Source organism: Coregonus lavaretus, assembly GCF_964263955.1.
Source record: "Coregonus lavaretus genome assembly, contig: HAP1_SCAFFOLD_3947, whole genome shotgun sequence".
In the NCBI taxonomy this organism is placed as follows: Eukaryota; Metazoa; Chordata; class Actinopteri; order Salmoniformes; family Salmonidae; genus Coregonus; species Coregonus lavaretus.
In genome coordinates, this window is record NW_028156748.1 from 1 (window position 1) to 22,759 (window position 22,759).

The 22,759-nt window shown below is 44.4% G+C and overlaps 1 protein-coding gene across 1 annotated transcript; it reads left to right on the top strand.

Annotated features, from left to right (window-relative positions):
• The first annotated feature begins 6 nt into the window (after positions 1 to 6).
• On the top strand, positions 7 to 22,070 carry LOC311126016 (inactive phospholipase C-like protein 2). The gene is made up of 7 exons (XM_084200046.1): positions 7 to 824; positions 1,725 to 1,974; positions 2,252 to 2,538; positions 4,269 to 4,472; positions 6,589 to 6,664; positions 20,412 to 20,521; positions 20,654 to 22,070. Exons 1-7 carry the CDS (start codon positions 66 to 68, stop codon positions 20,831 to 20,833), a joined length of 1,866 nt encoding a protein of 621 aa, XP_084056172.1. The 5' UTR covers positions 7 to 65; the 3' UTR covers positions 20,834 to 22,070.
• Positions 22,071 to 22,759: the final 689 nt, after the last annotated feature.

Below are 22,759 nucleotides of genomic sequence, written 5' to 3' on the forward strand. Positions count from 1 at the left end.
AGGCTTCGGAGTATCCACTGATCCTGTGCGTGGAGAACCACTGCTCCCCCTGCCAGCAGAGTGTCATGCTCCAGCACCTGAGGAGGATACTGGGGGAGAGGTTGTACACAGAGCCCCTCGGGGAAGGGGAGGGGTACCTGCCCTCGCCCAATGCCCTGAGGGGCAAGATCCTGCTGAAGGGGCAGAAGTTGGAGGAGGGGTGCGGGGGGACGGAGGGGGACGTGTCTGACGAAGATGAGGGGGCGGAGATGTGCCAGAGAATGAAGGCTGGTAACAGTGGAGGAGGAGGAGAAGGAGGGGGGGAGGAAGGGCAGAAAGGTGGTGGGGGTGGTGGTACTAGTAGCATGAAAACTCTGACCCCTCCTCCTACCCCTAAACGGTTCCAGCTCCTAAAGGAGCTCTCTGACTTGGTGACTCTGTGCAAGTCGGTACGCTTCACAGACTTCCAGACGTCGTTCTCTACCCAGAAACCCTGGGAGCTCTGCTCGTTCAACGAGACCCTGGCTGTGCGCTGCGCCAGCGAGCGGCCGGGAGACTTTGTCAACTACAACAAGCGCTTCCTGTCGCGGGTCTACCCCAGCGCCATGCGCATCGACTCCAGCAACATGAACCCACAGGACCTGTGGAAGTGCGGTTGCCAGATTGTGGCTTTGAACTACCAGACGCCTGGATTGATGATGGACCTTAACATCGCCTGGTTCCGCCAGAACGGGAATAGTGGGTACGTGCTGCGACCCGCCATCATGCGACAGGAAGTGTCGTATTTCAGCGCCGATACGAGAGACTCTGTGCCGGGTGTGTCCCCTCAGCTGCTCCATGTTAAGGTGAGTGGGTAGTAGATAGACAACAGTGGTGTTTATTTATATCTGTGTAATAGAGGCTCCTAATCACTTCCTGGCTTGTTGGCTCCTTAATGGTTGAATGGTATTGTTTAAGTTAGTCATTACACTTCTCTTAATGGTATTGGTTAAGTTATTCAGTACACTTCTCTTAATGGTTGAATGGTATTGTTTCAGTTATTCAGTACACTTCTCAATTGTTAAATGGTATTGTTTCAGTTATTCAGTACACTTCTCTTAATGGTTGAATGGTATTGTTTCAGTTATTCAGTACACTTATTTTAGTGGTTGAATGGTATTGTTTCAGTTATTCATTACACTTATCTTAGTGGTTGAATGGTATTGGTTAAGTTATTCAGTACACTTATTTTAGTGGTTGAATGGTATTGTTTCAGTTATTCAGTACACTTACTTTAATGGTTGAATGGTATTGTTTCAGTTATTCAGTACACTTATCTTAGTGGTTGAATGGTATTGTTTCAGTTATTCAGTACACTTATTTTAGTGGTTGAATGGTATTGTTTCAGTTATTCAGTACACTTACTGTAATGGTTGAATGGTATTGTTTCAGTTATTCAGTACACTTATTTTAGTGGTTGAATGGTATTGTTTCAGTTATTCAGTACACTTACTTTAATGGTTGAATGGTATTGTTTCAGTTATTCAGTACACTTATCTTAGTGGTTGAATGGTATTGTTTCAGTTATTCAGTACACTTATCTTAGTGGTTGAATGGTATTGTTTCAGTTATTCAGTACACTTATTTTAATGGTTGAATGGTATTGTTTCAGTTATTCAGTACACTTGCATTAAAATAAGGTGTGTGAACATTTCAATCAAACAAACAGACAATCATTCAATCAATAAATGGATCCATCCATGCAGGTGATCAGTGGTCAGAACCTTCCCCGTCCGAGGGGTTCTGGAGCTAAAGGAGACGTGGTGGACCCGTATGTCTACGTGGAGATCCATGGTATCCCTGCCGACTGCGCCGAGCGCCGCACCCGCACAGTGATGCAGAACGGAGACAACCCCATCTTTGAGGAGAGCTTTGAGTTCCAGATCAACCTGCCCGAGCTGGCCATGGTGCGCTTCGTGGTGCTGGACGATGAATTCATAGGGGACGAGTTCATAGGTCAGTAGTGGAAGGAGGGTGAAGGTCAGCTCTGCACTGACTGCTAGTCCGGTGTCCAGTCTGCTTTTGGTTGAACTTGTTGTCTGAAGCCAACTAATGATACTACAACAACCTTTCAGCCATATGAAGGTTATTGCTAGCTTACTAGCAAGTATCACTAGCTAAGATAAAGAACACTTGGTAGCAGTTAGTGAGTGAACATTCACTATCTTCTCAAGGTAATTTCATTGTCTAACACTCCTGTACATCATTTGTAATCCCCTCTGTTTTACCACAGGTCAGTACACCATTCCACTGGAGTGCCTACAGCCAGGCTACCGGCACGTACCGTTACAGTCTCTGACGGGAGAGGATCTCCCGTACGCCCGGCTGTTCGTCCATGTGGCCCTCACCAACAGGAGAGGAGGGGGCAAGCCCTACAAGCGTGGGCTGTCTGTGCGGAAGGCGAAGCGAGGGAGGGAGTACGCTGCACTCCGGGACCTGGGGATCAAAGCCGTGGACGAGGTTTTCAAAATGGCCACCCCGCCACTAAAGGAGGCCACGGACCTGCGGGAGAACATGCAGGTGAGAAGGAGAGGATAAACAGTCATTTATCAATCACAATTTTCACATTGAAGGACTGAAATGCCTGTATACCTGTATTCACAATGGATGATGTCTAACTCAGAATAGCCATGTCAATTTATGGTAGATTAACCCAACCCATGGAGGGTTCAATCTCAGTGATCACTAAGTTATGACTCCGAGATAAAGATGGCTGACATGGTCATTCCTCCAGAGACATCAACAGGTTCAGACTGAGTGGCGGTGGACAACACAGAACCAGTGAGAGATTGTTTACTGCATCTAAACTGGCTAGTTAGCCTGATCTATGAAGTTCTGCTTTAGACTGACAGGTTATGGTTATGGTAAACTGATGGTAAGGTGATTGTCCCTGTAAGCATTTAGTCTGGCTGTCTAAGTGATGTTGAGGACCTCTGATCTGTTTAGGCTGGAGATGACTGGGATTCATGCTATGACACTAATACAAAGAGACAGGGAACACACACACACTCTCTCTCAAACACACACACACCTAAACAGAAGTAAACACTGAAGGCAAGCACTATGACATCATGAAGAGATTAGAACAGCTTCTCTGTCAGTGTCAGTTGTTAAAGCAGGTTGACGTTTATTGTCATAAATCCTGCCCTGGGGGCAAAGCTGAGTGATTTCCGCTAGATGGGCCAGCAGCTAAGTCAAAATTAGCGAAATTGTAAAAATTAATGTGATTTTTGGTCTTAATTTAATGTTAGGGTTTGGCATTAGGGTTAGCAGTGTGGTTAAGGTTAGTGTTAAGGTTAGGGCTATGTTTAAAATCTAGTGACCACTCTGCAGAGCTGCCCCCAGAACAACATTCATGATGAAAAACGCTAACCTGTGTTCTTAAATAAAACTGTTTACATTTAGATTTTAGCAGTTCAATGACCGCAATAAACATTAATTTAATAGTGTGGCAGTGATACGGTCAATTTGTGATTGTCACTTTCACCATCTCCCAATAAAGCTTCTCTAATTCAATCAGATGTTCTCAGTGATGGTATCCCAGGAAACCATGTCACAGTTTGATCCACGATTAAACCCTCAGCAACTAATCACTTAGTAGGGGATTACATTTACATTTTAGTCATTTAGCAGACGCTCTTTACCAGAGCGACTTACAGTTAGTGAGTGCATACATTATTTTTTTATACTGGCCCCCCGTGGGAATCGAACCCACAACCCTGGCGTTGCAAACGCCATGCTCTACCAACTGAGCTACATCCCTGCCGGCCATTCCCTCCCCTACCCTGGACGACGCTGGGCCAATTGTGCGCCGCCCCCATGGTTCTCCTGGTCGCGGCCGGCTTCGACATGGCCTGGATACGAACCAGGATCTCTAGTGGCACATTTTGTTAGTCCCCATGAGGTCAAACGCTATTTCTAGGGGGTTTAGGGTTAAGGTTAGAATTAGTGTTAGGGTTAGAATTACGTTAACGGTTAGGGTTAGGAGTTAGGGATAGGGTTAGGAGCTAGGGTTAGTGTTAGGGTTAGGAGCTAGGGTTAGGTTTTTGGGTTAGGGTAAGAGTATGGGTTAGGGTTAGGGTAAGGTTTAGGGTCAGGGGATAGGGAAAATAGGATTTTGAATGGGACTGAACTGTGTCCCCCCACAAGGTTAGCTGTACAATACTGTGTGTTTTTATATAGATGTGTGTGTGTGTTGCATAACCCCCCCCCCCCCCCCCGACCCTCTGTATCTCTCTCTGTCCCTGTAGAACTCGGTGGCAGTGTTCAGGGAGTTGTGTGGGGTGTCAGCGGTGGCTAACCTCATGCAGTGTGTATTGGCCCTGGGGTCCCGTGTGGTGGGGGCCGACGGGGACCCCCTGATGCTGTTTGAGCTGAGGGAGCAGTACCCTTCCATGGAGCCCCAGGGGCCCCTGCCGGACGTCCTACGCAGGGTAGTCTCCACCTTCGAAACGGTGAGGATCAATCAATTAATCAATCCTTTACATTTTATTTACAGTATGTAGCGCTTTGGGTTTCGGTTGAGAATAGTTGTGCAGGTTAGATTAAACAATCCACCAGTCAGATAGCTGTGGTTTAAATGAAACAATCCACTGGTCAGATAGCTGTGGTTTAAATTAAACAATCCACTGGTCAGATAGCTTTGGTTTAAATTAAACAATCCACTGGTCAGATAGCTGTCGTTTTAATTAAACAGTCCACTGGTCAGATACAGTGGGGAGAACAAGTATTTGATACACTGCCGATTTTGCAGGTTTTCCTACTTACAAAGCATGTAGAGGTCTGTCATTTTTATCATAGGTATACTTCAACTGTGAGAGACGGAATCTAAAACAAAAATCCAGAAAATCACATTGTATGATTTTTAAGTAATTAATTTGCATTTTATTGCATGACATAAGTATTTGATCACCTACCAACCAGTAAGAATTCCGGCTCTCACAGACCTGTTAGTTTTTCTTTAAGAAGCCCTCCTGTTCTCCACTCATTACCTGTATTAACTGCACCTGTTTGAACTCGTTACCTGTATAAAAGACACCTGTCCACACACTCAATCAAACAGACTCCAACCTCTCCACAATGGCCAAGACCAGAGAGCTGTGTAAGGACATCAGGGATAACATTGTAGACCTGCACAAGGCTGGGATGGGCTACAGGACAATAGGCAAGCAGCTTGGTGAGAAGGCAACAACTGTTGGCGCAATTATTAGAAAATGGAAGAAGTTCAAGATGACGGTCAATCACCCTCGGTCTGGGGTTCCATGCAAGTTCTCACCTTGTGGGGCATCAATGATCATGAGGAAGGTGAGGGATCAGCCCAGAACTACAGGACAGGACCTGGTCAATGACCTGAAGAGAGCTGGGACCACAGTCTCAAAGAAAACCATTAGTAACACACTACGCCGTCATGGATTAAAATCCTGCAGCGCACGCAAGGTCCCCCTGCTCAAGCCAGCGCATGTCCAGGCCCGTCTGAATTTTGCCAATGACCATCTGGATGATCCAGAGGAGGAATGGGAGAAGGTCATGTGGTCTGATGAGACAAAAATATAGCTTTTTGGTCTAAACTCCACTCGCCGTGTTTGGAGGAAGAAGAAGGATGAGTACAACCCCAAGAACACCATCCCAACCGTGAAGCATGGAGGTGGAAACATAATTCTTTGGGGATGCTTTTCTGCAAAGGGAACAGGACAACTGCACCGTATTGAGGGGAGGATGGATGGGGCCATGTATCGCGAGATCTTGGCCAACAACCTCCTTCCCTCAGTAAGAGCATTGAAGATGGGTCGTGGCTGGGTCTTCCAGCATGACAACGACCCGAAACACACAGCCAGGGCAACAAAGGAGTGGCTCTGTAAGAAGCATCTCAAGGTCCTGGAGTGGCCTAGCCAGTCTCCAGACCTGAATCCAATAGAATATCTTTGGAGGGAGCTGAAAGTCTGTATTGCCCAGCGACAGCCCCGAAACCTGAAGGATCTGGAGAAGGTCTGTATGGAGGAGTGGGCCAAAATCCCTGCTGCAGTGTGTGCAAACCTGGTCAAGACCTACAGGAAACGTATGATCTCTGTAATTGCAAACAAAGGTTTCTGTACCAAATATTAAGTTCTGCTTTTCTGATGTATCAAATACTTATGTCATGCAATAAAATGCAAATTAATTACTTAAAAATCATACAATGTGATTTTCTGGATTTCAACCGTCTCTTACAGTTGAAGTGTACCTATGAAAAAAATTACAGACCTCTACATGCTTTGTAAGTAGGAAAACCTGCAAAATCGGCAGTGTATCAAATATTTGTTCTCCACACTGTAGCTGTGGTTTAAATTAAACAATCCACTGGTCAGATAGCTGTGGTTTTAATTAAACAATCCATTGGTCAGATAGTTGTGGGGTCGTCTGGGGTTATGTTACAGTGATGTTTTTATGTAAGATGTGTGATGACGGTGAGATGTGTGATGACGGAGGGATGTGTGATGACAGTAAGATGTGTGATGACAGGTTTTAAATTGATTACTGATTTAATTTAAAAGTGATTGTTTTCGAGACTGATCTTGTGTACACTGTCTACAGATGATCCAGGCGAGCAGAGCAGTGATTGAGCTGTCAGACGGAGTCTACGACAGGATCCTACAGATACAGACAACAGGTGAGAGAGAGAGAGAGAGAGAGAGAGAGAGAGATTCCCTCCCCCATATGCTCCCCGAGACACAACTACGTAGCTCTGTCGCACGCTGGGTATGTACATGGTCAATGGTAGGCTTGGAGGGGACTCCTATGGTAGGTACACCTATAGCTCATCTCATCTCTTGGCAGTAGTACTATAGACTACTTTATCACCGACCTCAACCCAGAGTCTCTCAGAGTGTTCACAGTCAGCCCACTGACACCCCTATCAGACCACAGCAAAATCACAGGCTACTTGAACAGAGCAATACTCAATCATGAGGCATCAAAGCCAAAGGAACTGAATAATATTAAGAAATGCGATAGATGGAAGGAAAGTAGTGTCAACCTACCAAAAAACAACTACGCAACAACAAATTCAATCCCTTTTTGACAACTTCCTGGACAAAACGTTCCACTGTAATAGTGAAGGTGGAAACATGGCAGTAGAAAACCTAAACCGTATATTTAACCTCTCAGCTTCCCTATCAAATCTAAAAATCTTTAACAGAAAACCAAAGAAAAGTAACAACAATGACAAATGGTTTGACGAAGAATGCAAAAACCTAAGAAAGAAATTGAGAAACCTATCCAACCAAAAACATAGAGACCCAGAAAACCTGAGCCTATGGTGAATGGTGAATCACTAAAACAATACAGAAATACACTATGGAAAAAGAAGGAACAGCATGTCAGAAATCAGCTCAATGTAACTGAAGAATCCATAGACTCTAACCACAATTGGAAAACCCTAAACAAACAACAACACGAAGAGCTATCTATCCAAAACTGAGATGTTTGGGTAAACCACTTCTCCAATCTTTTTGGCCCTATAACAAAGAACAAACAGCAAAAAAATATACATGATCAAATGCAAATCTTAGAATCAACTATTAAAGACTACCAGAACCCACTGGATTCTCCAATTACATTGAATGAACTACAGGACAAAATACAAACCCTCCAACCCAAAAAGGCCTGTGGGGTTGAAATGAAAATTGTCACGCCCTGGCTCGGGGGACTCTTAAATATTGAGCCAGGGTGTGGAGTTTCTGTTACATTTTCGATGCTTTTGTTCTAGATCGTTTATATCTATGTTGGCCAGGGTGGTTCCCAATCAGAGACAGCTGTAGCTCGTTGTCTCTGATTGGGGACCATACTTAGGCAGCCTGTTTGGCACTAGTATTTTGTGGGATCTTGTTCCGTAGGGTTTTGTGTATAACCTAGGACTTCACGTATCGTTTGGTTTATTGTTTTGGTTCGTGTGTGTTAAGTACAAATAAAGAATGTACGCTTATCACGCTGCGCCTTGGTCCGCTTCATCTGTCGACGATCGTGACAGAAGATCCCACCACCAGAGGACCAAGCAGCGTGCCCAGGAGGAGAAGTTGGCGATGTCCCAGGTGGGCGAATGGTGGTCTTGGGAGGACATATTCGCGGGCATAGGGCCATGGGCAAAAGTAAATGCCCAGGCAGGAGAGGAGAAACGGCGCCAACCGTGCCGACGACGGACACGCGAGAGGCAACCCCAAGACATTTTTTGGGGGGGCACACGCCGTAGACGACGGGGCTGCTGGAGTCAGCTACAGGACGAATCGGCGGACTAGGAGAGGAGGCCACCAGGTTTGGGGGGCTGGAAGGGTGGTTGGCGGAGCCTGGAGGTAGAGCAGAGCCAACTCCCCGTACTCAGGCTAGGCAGCGTGAGACTGGGCAGGTTCCGTGTTATGCGGAGCCACGTACTGTGCCGCTAGTGTTCCGGCACAGTCCTGTACGTCCTGTGCTAGCACCACGCACGTGTCGTGCTAAGGTGGGCATGCAGCCAGGACAGAGTGTGCCGGCTCAACGCTCGTGGCCTCCAGTACACCGCCTCGGTCCCGGATATCCTGCGCCAGTGCCACGTGCTGTAGTGCCAGTACGAGTGCACAGCCCTGTACGTCCTGTGCTGATGCCTCACACAAATTGTGTGGAAATAGGCATTCAGCCAGGACGGGTTGTGTCAGCTCTCCGCTCCAGACCTCCAGTCCGTCTCCACAGTCCAGCCCGGCCTGTTCCTGTCCCTCGCACCAAGCCTGTGGTGCGCGTCGTCAGCCCGGTCCGGCCTGTTCCTGCTCCCCCCACCAAGCCTGTGGTGCGCGTCGCCAGCCCGGTCCGGCCTGTTCCTGCTCCCCGCACCAAGCCTGTGGTGCGCGTCGCCAGCCCGGTCCGGCCTGTTCCTGTCCCTCGCACCAAGCCTGTGATGCGCGTCGCCAGCCCGGTCCGGCCTGTTCCTGCTCCCCCCACCAAGCCTGTGGTGCGCGTCGCCAGCCCGGTCCGGCCTGTTCCTGTCCCTCGCACCAAGCCTGTGGTGCGCGTCGCCAGCCCGGTCCGGCCTGTTCCTGTCCCTCGCACCAAGCCTGTGGTGCGCGTCGTCAGCCCGGTCTGTTCCTGCTTTTTTTTCCTATTTTGTGGGATCTTGTTCCGTAGGGTTTTGTGTATAACCTAGGGCTTCACGTATCGTTTTGTTTATTGTTTTGGTTCGTGTGTTAAGTACAAATAAAGAATGTACGCTTATCACGCTGCGCCTTGGTCCGCTTCATCTGTCGACGATCGTGACAGAAATGATAAAATATACAGACCACAAATTCCAATTGGCAATTCTTAAACTCTTTAACATCATCCTTAGCTCTGGCATCTTCCCCAATATTTGGAAACAAGGACTGGTCACCCCAATCCACAAAAGTGTAGACAAATTTGACCCCAATAACTACCGTGGGATACGTATGCATCAACAGTAACCTTGGGAAAATCCTCTGCATTATCATTAACAGCAGACTAGTTCATTTCCTCAGTGAAAACAATGTACTGAGCAAATGTCAAATTGGCTTTTTACCAAACTACTGTACGACAGACCACGTATTCACCCTACACACCTTAATTGACAAACAAACAAAACAAAACAAAGGCAAAGTCTTCTCATGCTTTGTTGATTTCAAAAAAGCTTTTGACTCAATTTGGAATGAGGGTCTGCTATACAAATTGATGGAAAGTGGTGTTGGGGGAAAAACATACGACATTATAAAATCCATATACACAAACAACAAGTGTGCGGTTAAAATTGGCAAAGAACACACACATTTCTTTCCACAGGGCCGCAGGGTTGCAGTTTAAGCCCCACCCTCTTCAACATATATATCAACGAATTGGCGAGGGCACTAGAACAGTCTGCAGTACCCGGCCTCACCCTACTAGAATCTGAAGTCAAATGTCTACTGTTTGCTGATGATCTGGTGCTTCTGTCACCAACCAAGGAGGGCCTACAGCAGCACCTATATCTTCTGCACAGATTCTGTCAGACATGGGCCCTGACAGTAAATCTCAGTAAGACAAAAGTAATGGTGTTCCAAAAAAGGTCCAGTTGCCAGGACCACAAAACAAATTCCATCTAGACACCGTTGCCCTAGAGCACACAAAAAACTATACATACCTCTGCCTACACATCAGCGCCACAGGTAACTTCCACAAAGCTGTGAACGATCTGAGAGACAAGGCAAGAAGGGCCTTCTATGCTATCAAAAGGAACATAAAATTCGACATACCAATTAGGAGCTGGCTAAAAAATACTTGAATCAGTTATAGAACCCATTGCCCTTTATGGTTGTGGGGTCCGCTCACCAACCAAGAATTCACAAAATTGGACAAACACCAAATTGAGACTCTGCATGCAGAATTCTGCAAAAATATCCTGTGTACAACGTAAAACACCAAATAATGCATGCAGAGCAGAATTAGGCAGATTCCCGCTAATTATCAAAATCCAGAAAAGAGCTGTTCAATTCTACAACCACCGAAAACCACCAAACCTTCCATAACAAAGACATCACCTATAGAGAGATGAACCTGGAGAAAAGTCCCCTAAGCATGCTTGTCGTGGGGCTCTGTTCACAGAGCCCCAGGACAGCAACACAATTAGACCCAACCAAATCATGAGAAAACAAACAGACAATTACTTGGCACATTGGAAAGAATTAACAAATAAACAGAGCAAACTAAAATGCTATTTGGCCCTAAACAGAGAGTATACAGTGGCAGAATACCTGACCACTGTGACTGACCCAAACTTAAGGAAAGCTTTGACTATGTACAGACTCAGTGAGCATAGCCTTGCTATTGAGAAAGGCCGCCATAGGCAGACCTGGCTCTCAATAGAAGACAGGCTATGTGCACACTGCCCACAAAATGAGGTGGAAACTGAGCTGCACTTCCTAACCTCCTGCCAAATGTATGACCATATTAGAGACATATATTTCCCTCAGATTACACAGACCCACAAAGAATTTGAAAACAAACCCAATTTTGATAAACTCCCATAACTATTGGGTGAAATACAACAGTGTGCCATCGCAGCAACAAGATTTGTGACCTGTTGCCACAAGAAAAGGGCAACCAGTGAAGAACAGACACCATTGTAAATACAACCCATATTTATGTTGATTTATTTTCCCTTTTCTACTTTAACTATTTGCACATTGTTGCAACACTGTATTTAGACATAAATGACATTTGAAATGTATTTTATTCTTTTGGAACTTTTGTGAGTGTAATGTTTACTGTTAATTTTGGTATTGTTTATTTCACTTTTGTTTATTATCTATTTGACATGCTTTGGCAATGTTAACATATGTTTCCCATGCCAATAAAGCCCTTAAGTTGAATTGAATTGAACTGAGCGAGAGAGGCAGGCCTCATCACGTGACTCAAAGCAACATCAACTGTGAGGAAATTGGAGTTGGCTAGGGCTAGTTAGAGAGCAGGATGTTTTCCTTCAGTGATCTGACTCCATTTCAACAGCCCAGTAGTCGTGAGAAAGACTTGCCTACAGGCCCTGCCAACCGACTCTCCAGCTGAGACCTCATCAATAAAAGCCTGAAGCCTAAAGTCGGCTGAGACTTCCATGACTATGTCCCAAATGGCACCCTATTCCCTATATAGTGCACTACTTTTGACCAGAGCCCTATGGGCCATTTGGAATGCACCCCATGTCTCTACTTCATCCATGACAGGAACTATTTTCATCCTGGCTCTGAGGCAGATTTGTCCATATGTTATTATTAGATGAGTTTGTTTATTGACTGAGCTCTTGATTGATGTAGTTTGTGTTGACATAAGCTCGGAGTACAGGTCAATATGGTCTTAGGCATAAATCTAGAATCAGTTTGTCCTCTCCAAATCCCATCCTTAACCAATAGGGATGGAAATGCAAAATTGACCTTAGATCAGGCTCTTGGGGTAACTTGGCGGAGCAAGGTTTGTTTACCATGCGGCGACTCTGCTTGCTGGGCATCAAGGGAAGGCTGACAACTTGGCCAGGCGGTCGTCGCCACGGTGATAAACAGTGAGTGTTCCGTGGTTGCCAGGAGATGGTGATTGATTGGCAGATGAAAAGGTAGAATCTGAGGAGAGTAGAGGATGTTGGTTTGAGATGTCTGGGTCTGGGTCAATATATAAATATAGCCCTAGAGAGAGCGAGAGACAGATAGAAAGATATACAGTGCATTCGGAACGTATTCCGACCCCTTCCCTTTTTCCACATTTTGTTACATTACAGCCTTATTCTAAAATTGATTAAATAAATAAAATCCTCATCAATCTACACATAATACCCCATAATGACAAAGTGAAAACAGGTTTTTAGAAATGTTTACACATTTATTAAAATAAAAACAGAAATACCTTATTTACATACGTATTCAGACCCTTTGCTTTGGGACTCGAAATTGAGCTCAGGCGCTCATTTAACATCCTTGAGATGTTTCTACAACTTGATTGGAGTCCACCTGTGGTAAATTAAATTGATTAGACATGATTTGGAAAAGCACACACCTGTCTATGTAAGGTCCCACAGTTGACAGTGCATGTCAGAGCAAAAACCAAGCCATGAGGTCGAAGGAATTGCCAGTAGAGCTCTGAGACAGGATTGTGTCGAGGCACAGATCTGGGGAAGGGTACCAAACAATGTCTGCAGCATTGAAGGTCCACAAGAACACTGTGGCCTCCATCATTCTTAAATGGAAGAACTTTGGAACTACCAAGACTCTTCCTAGAGCTGGCCGCCCAGCCAATCGGAGTAATCAGAAGAGAAGGGCCTTGGTCAGGGAAGTGACCAAGAACCTGATGGTCACTCTGACAGACCTCCCGAGTTCCTCTGTGGAGATGGGAGAACCTTCCAGAAGGACAACCGTCTCTGCAGCACTCCACCAATCAGGTCTTTATGATAGTGTGGCCAGAAGGAAGCCACTCCTCAGTATGGTCCCGTGTAGCTCAGTTGGTAGAGCATGGCGTTTTGCAACGCCAGGGTTGTGGGTTCGATTCCCACGGGGGGGCAGTATGAAAATGTATGCACTCACTAAATGTAAGTCGCTCTGGATAAGAGCGTCTGCTAAATGACTAAAATGTAAATGTAAAAGGCACACGCCTACTTGGAGTTTGCCAAAATACACTTAAAGGACTCTCAGACCATGAGAAACAAGATTCTCTGGTCTGATGAAACCAAGATTGAACTATTTTGCCTGAATGCCAAGCGTCATGTCTGGAGGAACCCTGCCACCATCCCTACGGTGAAGCATGGTGGTGGCAGCCTCATGCTGTGGGGATGTTTTTCAGTGGCAGGGTTGAAAAGATGAACAGAGCAAAGTACAGAGAGCTCCTTGATTAAACCTGCTCCAGAGCGCTCAGGACCTCAGACTGGGGTAAAGGTTCACCTTCCAACAGGACAATGACCCTAAGCACACAGCCAAGACAACTCAGGAGTGGCTTTGGGACAAGTCTCTGAATGTCCCTAAGTCGCCCAGCCAGAGCCTGGACTTGAACCTGACCAAACATCTCCGGAGAGACCTGAAAATAGCTGTGCAGCGACGCTCCCCATCCAACCTGACAGAGCTTGAGAGGATCTGCAGAGAAGAATGGGAGAAACTCCCTAAATACTGGTGTGCCAAGCTTGTAGCGTATACCCAAGAAGACTCAAGGCTGTAATCACTGCCAAAGGTGCTTCAACAAAGTACTGAGTAAAGTGTCTGAATACTTATGTGAATGTGATATTTTATAAAATAAAATATATGTATATACATTTGCAATGATTTCTAAAAAGCGTGTTTTTCTTTGTCATTATGGGGTATTGTGTGTAGATTGATGAGGATAATTTTTTTTTTTTTAATCAATTTTAGAATAAGGCTGTAATGTAACAAAATGTGGAAAAAGTCAAGGGGTCTGAATACTTTCCGAATGCACTGTATACAGTGTATACATTTTGTTGTGTTACAGCCTGAATTTAAAATGGATTAAATTGAGATTTTGTGTCACTGGCCTACACACAATATACCCCATAATGTCAAAGTGGAATTATGTTTTTCAATTTTTTCCGAATGAATTAAAAATGAAAAGCTGAAATGTCTTAAGTCAATAAGTATTCAACCCCATTGTTATGGCAAGCCTAAATAAGTTCAGGAGCAAAAATGTGCTTAACATGTCACATAAGTTTCATGGACTCACTCTGTGTGCAATAATAGTGTTTAACATGATTTTTGATAGATTTTTATTTATTTTTAAAGCAGACATTGAATATCCCTTTGAACATGATGAAGTTATTAATTACACTTTGGATGGTGTATCAATACACCCAGTCACTACAAAGATACAGGTGTCCTTCCTAATGGTGTCCTTCCTAATGCTGTTGCCGTAGAGCAGGGGTGTCAAACGTCCGGCCCGCGGGCCGGATCAGGCCCGCAAACGGGTTTAATCCGGCCCGCGAGATGATTTAAAAGAATTAAAAAAAAAATTTAAAATTGGAAAGTATAAAAATGCGCTGCAATTTTTCAATAAAATAAACTGCTGTTCCAATTGCGTCCACTGGATGGCGCAATAGCAATTGTGTTAAGCAAGCAAACTGTTTATACCGGGGCAGAGCAAGTAGGTCAAGCACGTGCAGCCAATGAGCTACTTTGTTTTGCCCGCAATATTTATTACGGCTTCTACTTTTAACATTATGTGCTTTGGCACCCTCATTGCCCCAATATGTCTCTGTCAAAAAAGAGAAAAGTGGACGCAGAGTGCAGAGTGTTCCAAGAAAAATGGTCATCCTTTTATTCACGGAATTGAATGGGAAAGCTGTATGTTTGGTGTGTTCAGAGCATGTTGCAGTGCTGAAAGAATATAACCTTCGTCGCCACTATGTGAGTCTTCATGCCGACAAATATGACAACTTTCAAGGACAGCGGAGATGAGAGAAGGTGAATGAACTGTTGGCGGGTCTGAAGAAACAGCAGTCTGTGTTTACTCACAGCCGAGACATCAGTGACGCTGCAGTGAAAGCTAGCTACCTCATTGCTAATGAAATCGCAGTGGCTTCAAAACCATTTAGTGAGGGTGAATTTGTAAAAACATGCATGATGAAGGCAGCGGAGATTGTGTGCCCTGAAAAGCGGCAGGCTTTTGCAAATATCGGCCTGACAAGAAACACAGTTGCAGACAGGATTTCCGATCTTTCAGTGGATTTGGACAGCCAGTTGAAGCAAAAAGTAAAGTCATTTATTGCGTTTTCAGTTGCAATTGATGAAAGCACGGACATTACAGATGTTGCACAACTGGCCATTTTCATCCGCGGAGTTGATGACACATTGACCGTCACCGAGGAGTTCGTGGAGTTGGTGCCGATGACAGATACAACGACAGCAGCTGATATTTTTACCGCACTCGTCGGCGCGCTGGACAGGGTCGGAGTGGACTGGTCCCGCGCTGTCAGCCTGGCTACAGATGGTGCGCCCTCAATGATCGGGAAAAAAGCAGGCGTTGTGACAAAGTTCAGAGAGAAAGTGTAATCTGCAAATGGAGGACGTGATTTTTTGACTTTTCACTGTATTTTGCACCAGGAGGCACTGAGGTAAGATGGTTAAGCCGAGGTGCTGTGCTGAGGCGTTTCTTTGATTTACGAGAAGAAATTGATAACCAGTGTTAGAATTTCATTCCGCAGAATGGATGCAGGACCTTGCATTTATGGTGGATGTTACAGAGCACCTGAATAACTTGAACAAACAGCTGCAAGGGCGCAACAAAGTTGTCACGCAGTATTATGACAGCATACGTTCTTTCAAGTTGAAGCTGTCATTGTGGGAGACGCAACTTGCCGGTGGTGATGCAGCTCACTTCCCCTGTCTGAAAAATGTGTGCGCGACCCAACATGTGGCAGACGGTTCAAGCGGTTCAAAGATAAAATAACGGGACTGTTACGGGAGTTTGAGCAACGCTTTCAGATTTATGTTTATATGTTGATGTGCTATTGTTTTTAATTTATTTTATTTTATTTGTATATTTAACCTATTCTTGACTCTGTGGTTCTTGCACTTGTTTGGGGAACAGGATTTCATTATTTTTATCTACATTTCTGCCTGAGAAATGACACCCTGATATAGTTCTGTGATCTGTGAAACAGTTCTGTTAATCACTGAGGCATTGTGTGTTTGTGTGTTCTTTGTCCTCAGAACTTTCAAATAACGAGGTGTTTTATGATTAATAGTGATGTTGTGCTTTTGGACACTGTCCTCAGGCTCCAGCTTTATGTTTATATGTTTTTATGTTGATGTGCTATTGTTTTTAATTGATTTTATTTGTATATTTAACCTATTCTTGACTCTGTGGTTCTTGCACTTGTTTGGGGAACAGGATTTCATTATTTTTATCTACATTTCTGCCTGAGAAATGACACCCTGATATAGTTCTGTGATCTGTGAAACAGTTCTGTTAATCACTGAGGCATTGTGTGTTTGTGTGTTCTTTTTCTTTAGAATTTTCAAATAAACTTGACGTGTTTTATGATTAATAGTGATGTTGTGCTTGTACTATTTTGGACACACTGTCCTCAGGCTCCAGCTTTATGTTGTATGTTGATCGTATTAAAACAAAGAAAACAATCTGAAGTTGTTGTTTTTAAGTTATATATACCATGATTTTTCCGGTCCGGCCCACTTGGGAATAGATTTTCCTCCATGTGGCCCCTGAGCTAAAATGAGTTTGACACCCCTGCCGTAGAAGAAGGAAACCGCTCAGGGATTTCACCATGAGGCCAATGGTGACTTTAAAACAGTTACAGAGTTTAATGGCTGTGATAGGAGAAAACTGAGGATGGACCAACAACATTGTAGTTACTCTACAATACTAATAACAAATATTCCAAAACATGCATCCTGTTTACAACAAGGCAGTAATACTGCAATAAATGTGGCAAAGCAATTAACTTGTTGTCCTGAATACAAAGTGTTATGTTTGGGGCAAATCCAATACAACACATTACTGAGTACCACTCTCCATATTTTCAAGCATAGTGGTGGCTGCATCATGTTATGGGTATGTTTGTAATAGTTAAGGAATGTTTTTTTTTCAGGATAAAAAAAGAAATGGAATGGAGCTAAGCACAGGCAAAATCCTAGAGGAAAACCTGGTTCAGTCTGCTTTCCACCAGACACTGGGAGATTAATTCATTTACATTTTAGTCATTTAGCTGACGCTCTTATCCAGAGCGACTTACAGTTAGTGAGTGCATACATATTTATTTATTATACTGGCCCCCCGTGGGAAACGAACCCACAACCATGAACCATGCTCTACCAACTGAGCTACATCCCTGAGCTACGGACGGAATTCACCTTTCAGCAGGACAATAACCTACAACACAAAGCCAAATCTACACTGGAGTTGCTTACCAAGAAGACAGTGAATGTTCCTGAGTGGCCGAGTTACAGTTTTGACTTAAATCTGCTTGAAAATATACTGCAAGACCTGGAAATGGTGTCTAGCAATGATCAACAACCAATTTGACAGAGTTTGAAGAATTTTGAAAAGAATAATGGGAAAATGTGGAAAAATCCAGGTGTAGAAAAATACTTATCTAATGAAGATATGTTTTATTTTCCATAAATTTTTACAAAATGTTCGCATTTTTCTTCCACTTTGGTATTAGAGAGTATTTTGTGTAGATCGTTGACAAAAAATGACATCCATTTTAATCCCACTTTGTAACACAACTAAATGTGGAAAAATTCAAAGGGTGTGAATACTTTCTGAAGGCTCTGTAGATATAGGCCGGGAGAGAGAGTGAGATATGAATGGCTTAATAGCTAGAGGAGAGATAACGAGCTTGATAAATGATAAATTGAGTGATTATATAGATATGGCTAAACAGCCCAGAGTCTGCCCCCAGTCTCCTCTCAGAGATTTTATCTCAGGTTGCCTGAGTTCCACCATTTATTCCTGGATAAATATCAGAAATTAAAATGTGTGTTTGTGTCAAATAGAATAAAATGTTATTTGTCGCATGCTTCGTAAACAATAGGCGTAGACTAACAGTGAAACGCTTACTTACGGGTCCTTTTCCAACAATGCAGAGTAAAAAAATAGAAATAGTGACATGAGGAATAAATACACAGTGAATAACAATAAAGAGTAAAAATACCATGGCTATATACAGGGAGTACCAGGTAATAACATGGCTATATACAGGGAGGACCAGGTAATAACATGGCTATATACAGGGAGGACCAGGTAATAACATGGCTATATACAGGGAGGACCAGGTAATAACATGGCTATATACAGGGAGGACCAGGTAATACCATGGCTATATACAGGGAGGACCAGGTAATAACATGGCTATATACAGGGAGGACCAGGTAATACCATGGCTATATACAGGGAGGACCAGGTAATAACATGGCTATATACAGGGAGGACCAGGTAATAACATGGCTATATACAGGGAGGACCAGGTAATAACATGGCTATATACAGGGAGGACCAGGTAATACCATGGCTATATACAGGGAGGACCAGGTAATAACATGGCTATATACAGGGAGGACCAGGTAATACCATGGCTATATACAGGGAGGACCAGGTAATAACATGGCTATATACAGGGAGGACCAGGTAATACCATGGCTATATACAGGGAGGACCAGGTAATAACATGGCTATATACAGGGAGGACCAGGTAATACCATGGCTATATACAGGGAGGACCAGGTAATAACATGGCTATATACAGGGAGGACCAGGTAATAACATGGCTATATACAGGGAGGACCAGGTAATAACATGGCTATATACAGGGAGGACCAGGTAATACCATGGCTATATACAGGGAGGACCAGGTAATAACATGGCTATATACAGGGAGGACCAGTACCGAGTCCATGTGCAGGGTATGAGGTCATTGAGGTAGATACAATATGTACATATACTGTAGGTAGTGGTAAAGTGACTAGGCAACGGGATAGATAATAGACAGTAGCAGCAGCGTGTGTGGTATCCGTATGCATGTATGTAGTGTGTGTGTGTGTGTGTGTGTGTGTGTTGGGGTGTAAGTATGTGTGAATGTGTGGAGAGTCCGTGCAAGAGAGTTAGTGGAAGAAAGGATCAATGCAGGTAGTCCGGATAGCCATTTTATTAGCTATTTAGATGTCTTGTTTAGCAGTGTCATGGCTTGGGGGTAGAAGCTGTTCAATTGTCCTGTTGGTTCCAGAGTTGGTGCATTGGTACCACTTGCTGTGTGGTAGCAGAGAGAACAGTCTATGGCTTGGATGGCTGGAGTCTGACAATTTTTTGGGCCTTCCTCTGACACTGCCAAGTATAGATGGCCGGGAGCTCGGCCCCAGTGATGTGCTGGGCCATACTTTTTGGGATGGAATAATTTGGATGATGATTTGGATGTTTGGGCAGAGTTCTGGCCCATGCTGATGTTCTCTCACTCTCTCTGTTCTGTCGGTTCCGCTCGGTTACACAGGGAAATGGAACGTTTCCCACATGCACACACACAACGGAATGTCCTGGCACTCAAGACTCACGTCGCCTAGCAGCTGCACTGGCAGGCAGGCAGCCAACGTGGTGTGTGTGTAGATGTGAGATTCTGTGTAGTTGTGTACTAGTGAATGTTGAAGTTCGTGAGTTGTTTTCAGGTGTGTGTGTTTGTGTGTGAGAAAATTGAAGTAAAATATATTGAGTTGCATTCAGGTCTGTGTTGGTTGTGTGGTGTTGCTCAGGATGCTGTGTTTAAAAGTCTCCTCACATTATCGGTGGTTTTGACTAGATGGTATACAGCTACGGACGGAAGGGACTTTTTGTAGCAGGTTAGGAGAGCTTACAGCACATGCTCTGGTTAACCCACGTCTTAGTCTCCAGGGAGATGGTGACAGAGTGTGACAGTGTCCCGGGCCAGACACACCTCATGTACTCAATCTGGCCAGAGGGAAGAGAGGACAAGGAGTCTGCCTGTCACTCTTCAATCTCTCTTGTTCTCTTTCCATATCTATCTCTCTTTAATTCAGGCCAGGATTAAACCAACGGCACATTGTAGACAAGCTCATTTTACTGTGGACAATGCAGAGATTGCATTGGTTTGCGGAGATTGCATCCACAGTAAACACTGTAGATGTCGGCTCAACCGTAAACTACCTTTTAAAAGTCAAAAAACAATGCACTTGTCTACAACGCGCTTTCTTATTCTTGCATTCAGATCTCTTAAATCTCTACCTTTCTCTGTGTTGTGTAATAGACTGGTTAAGACTTGATCGTTCAATCACAAATACCAGACACCACCAAACCACAGACCTGAGCCGGCCTTGGGACTTAGTTAAGACCTGGAGAGGTTGACAAAGAGGGAAAGGTTCAACATTTTGATATTGCTAATAAGTGTGCGTGTCTTCCCCTAGCCATGGAGTTCCATGAGATGTTGCAGTCCATTGCAGTGAAGGAGGGGCTTAAAGGTCGTAAGGTCACCAGAGCTGTGGAAAGTTTCAGCTGGAACATCACCATACTGAAGGTGAATCTACACACTCACACACACTCACAGCAGACCAAAGACAACCACATACCACAGAACTTTGCCAGTCTGTTTCCACATTAGCCAACACCGACAAACCCCTCTCTCTCCTCCCCCTTCTCCCACTCTCAGGGGCAGGCAGACCTTCTGAAACGGGCTAAGACGGAGGTGCAGGAGAACATGAAGCAGGTACACCATGCTGCCATGACCTCTAACCTTAGTAAGGGCGTGACAGGAGAGGCGACCCGCCCCCGACGCAGCCTGGACGCCATCCAGGAGAGAGCTACAGCTCCGGCTAGAGGTTCCCCTTAGGTACAGGTCTAGGACCAACTTACCCGCCTCAAAATAGGGGAAATGTAAAATCTGACCTTAGTTCAGTTTCTAAGGGCACCCTCATCCTTCTCTGAGGATCAGCAGGTTGACTAGAACTGACAACCAAGTTGCTGATAGGCTCCTTCTGCATCTCGGCCATTTTCTCCACACAACGATGAAGAGGAAGAAGAAAGATGGACTAAAAACAATTGAAGAAAAATACTCCTGTTATAGCACTGTCAGGAGGGAGGAGTAACTTCGAAGACACTGGAGACAGGACTGTAGAGAGGAATGAAGTCAGAGACAGACAATCAGACTGCCCTGTCCCTTACACTGTATGCAGCTGTAAATAAGACGTTTTTAATCCTACTCTCTATGTGCAGTGTTTGTTATTTTTGGACCTGGATTCAATCTGTATAGCCAAGTTATCGCAGAAAATCCGTTTCTAAAATGTTAAGGTAATTTCCGATTGAGCCGACATACAGTTTGCAGCGAATGTAGTCTTCGCGACCGCGGGAACATTGCCTTTAAATTGTCAATCGCGCTATAAAGCGGCTCTTCAGCACTACGGATTCAATAGAGTCCTTGGTTTGTGTTTTTGTTGGGGGGGGAGTGGAGATGGCTTTCAGGGCGAACAAAACTGTAGAACAAAGTGAAACTGAATGAGAGAAAAGTGATAACGTATGTGTGTCAGGAGGCTGATTCAGAATGCGTGTGAAAGTGTGACTGCTACCAATAAAATAGCAGACGATTTTATCCAACGCGACTTACAGTAGTGCGTGCATACATTTTTTGTATGGGTGGCCCCAGCGGGAATCAAACCTACGATTCTGAAGTTGCAAACACCAACTGAGCCACTGAGATGTTTCAGCCTCTCCGGGTCCAGTGGAGCAAAATAATGTAGATGTGTACATAGAATTAGAATGAGTTGAACGGGCATCCCCATTCATGTCAATTATGCCGTAATGCACGTGTCAAACTCATTCCACGGAGGGCGGAGTGTCTGCGGGTTTTCGCTCCTCCCTTGTGGAACTCAACCAGACAGTGTTAATGACTAAACTGTATGATCAAAACTACATAACAGTATTTCCACTTCGCTTTCCATAGCACCTTGACCAATGCTTTTCTAGGTGGTTGTGTGTCACATTACAGTATTATGATTTTATCCTCATTCAGTAAAATGTTACTGGATTTTTACAAAATGGTAACTTCCGATCATTAAAAAACATTCCTGATACTGTTGGCCTCCATTGTTTACCGTCAGATAGCGTGACGAATCCGTCTGCACTGAGCATCACGTAGACTCCACCTGTCGGAAGACAATTGTTGTCCTCTTGAAAACCTCCTTTCACCTGATGCTATAAGATGACTTGTTTTATGGTAAATTGACATCAATTTCGCCTCCAAACCATATCCATTACATTTTCATTACCAGAACCAACCAGTAAGGAAATAAACCAGTTACTTCAATCATAAAACACTGCTTTTAGACACACACTGCTTTGACCATTCGCTGGACTCTGATAGCCAGCTGCCCACACATTCGATCATCAGAGACATAAAACCAGGGCCTGACAAAGAGAAGCCAAAGTATTGGATATCCACTGGCATTTTAAAATGTCATTTACAACAGTGGAGGCTGCTGAGGGGAGGACGGCTCATAATAAATGGCCAGAATGGAGTGAATGTAATGGTATCAAGTACGTTTAAAAAATACAATTGTGTTTGATACCATTCCTTTCACTCCATTCCAGCCATTATTATGAGCCGTCCTCCCCTCAGCAGCCTCCACTTACATTTACATTTTAGTCATTTAGCAGATGCTCTTATACAGAGCGACTTACAGTTAGTGAATACATATTTTTTTATACTGGCCCCCCGTGGGAATCGAACCCACAACCCTGGCGTTGCAAACGCCATGCTCTA

Bases quoted from the DNA above. Each gene is read 5' to 3' on its own strand.
- LOC311126016 (XM_084200046.1), top strand. From the start codon at position 66: ATGCTCCAGCACCTGAGGAGGATACTGGGGGAGAGGTTGTACACAGAG. The intron at 6,665-20,411 runs GTGAGAGAGAGA...GTCTTCCCCTAG, and splicing joins CCTACAGATACAGACAACAG to CCATGGAGTTCCATGAGATG. The intron at 20,522-20,653 runs GTGAATCTACAC...TCCCACTCTCAG, and splicing joins GGAACATCACCATACTGAAG to GGGCAGGCAGACCTTCTGAA.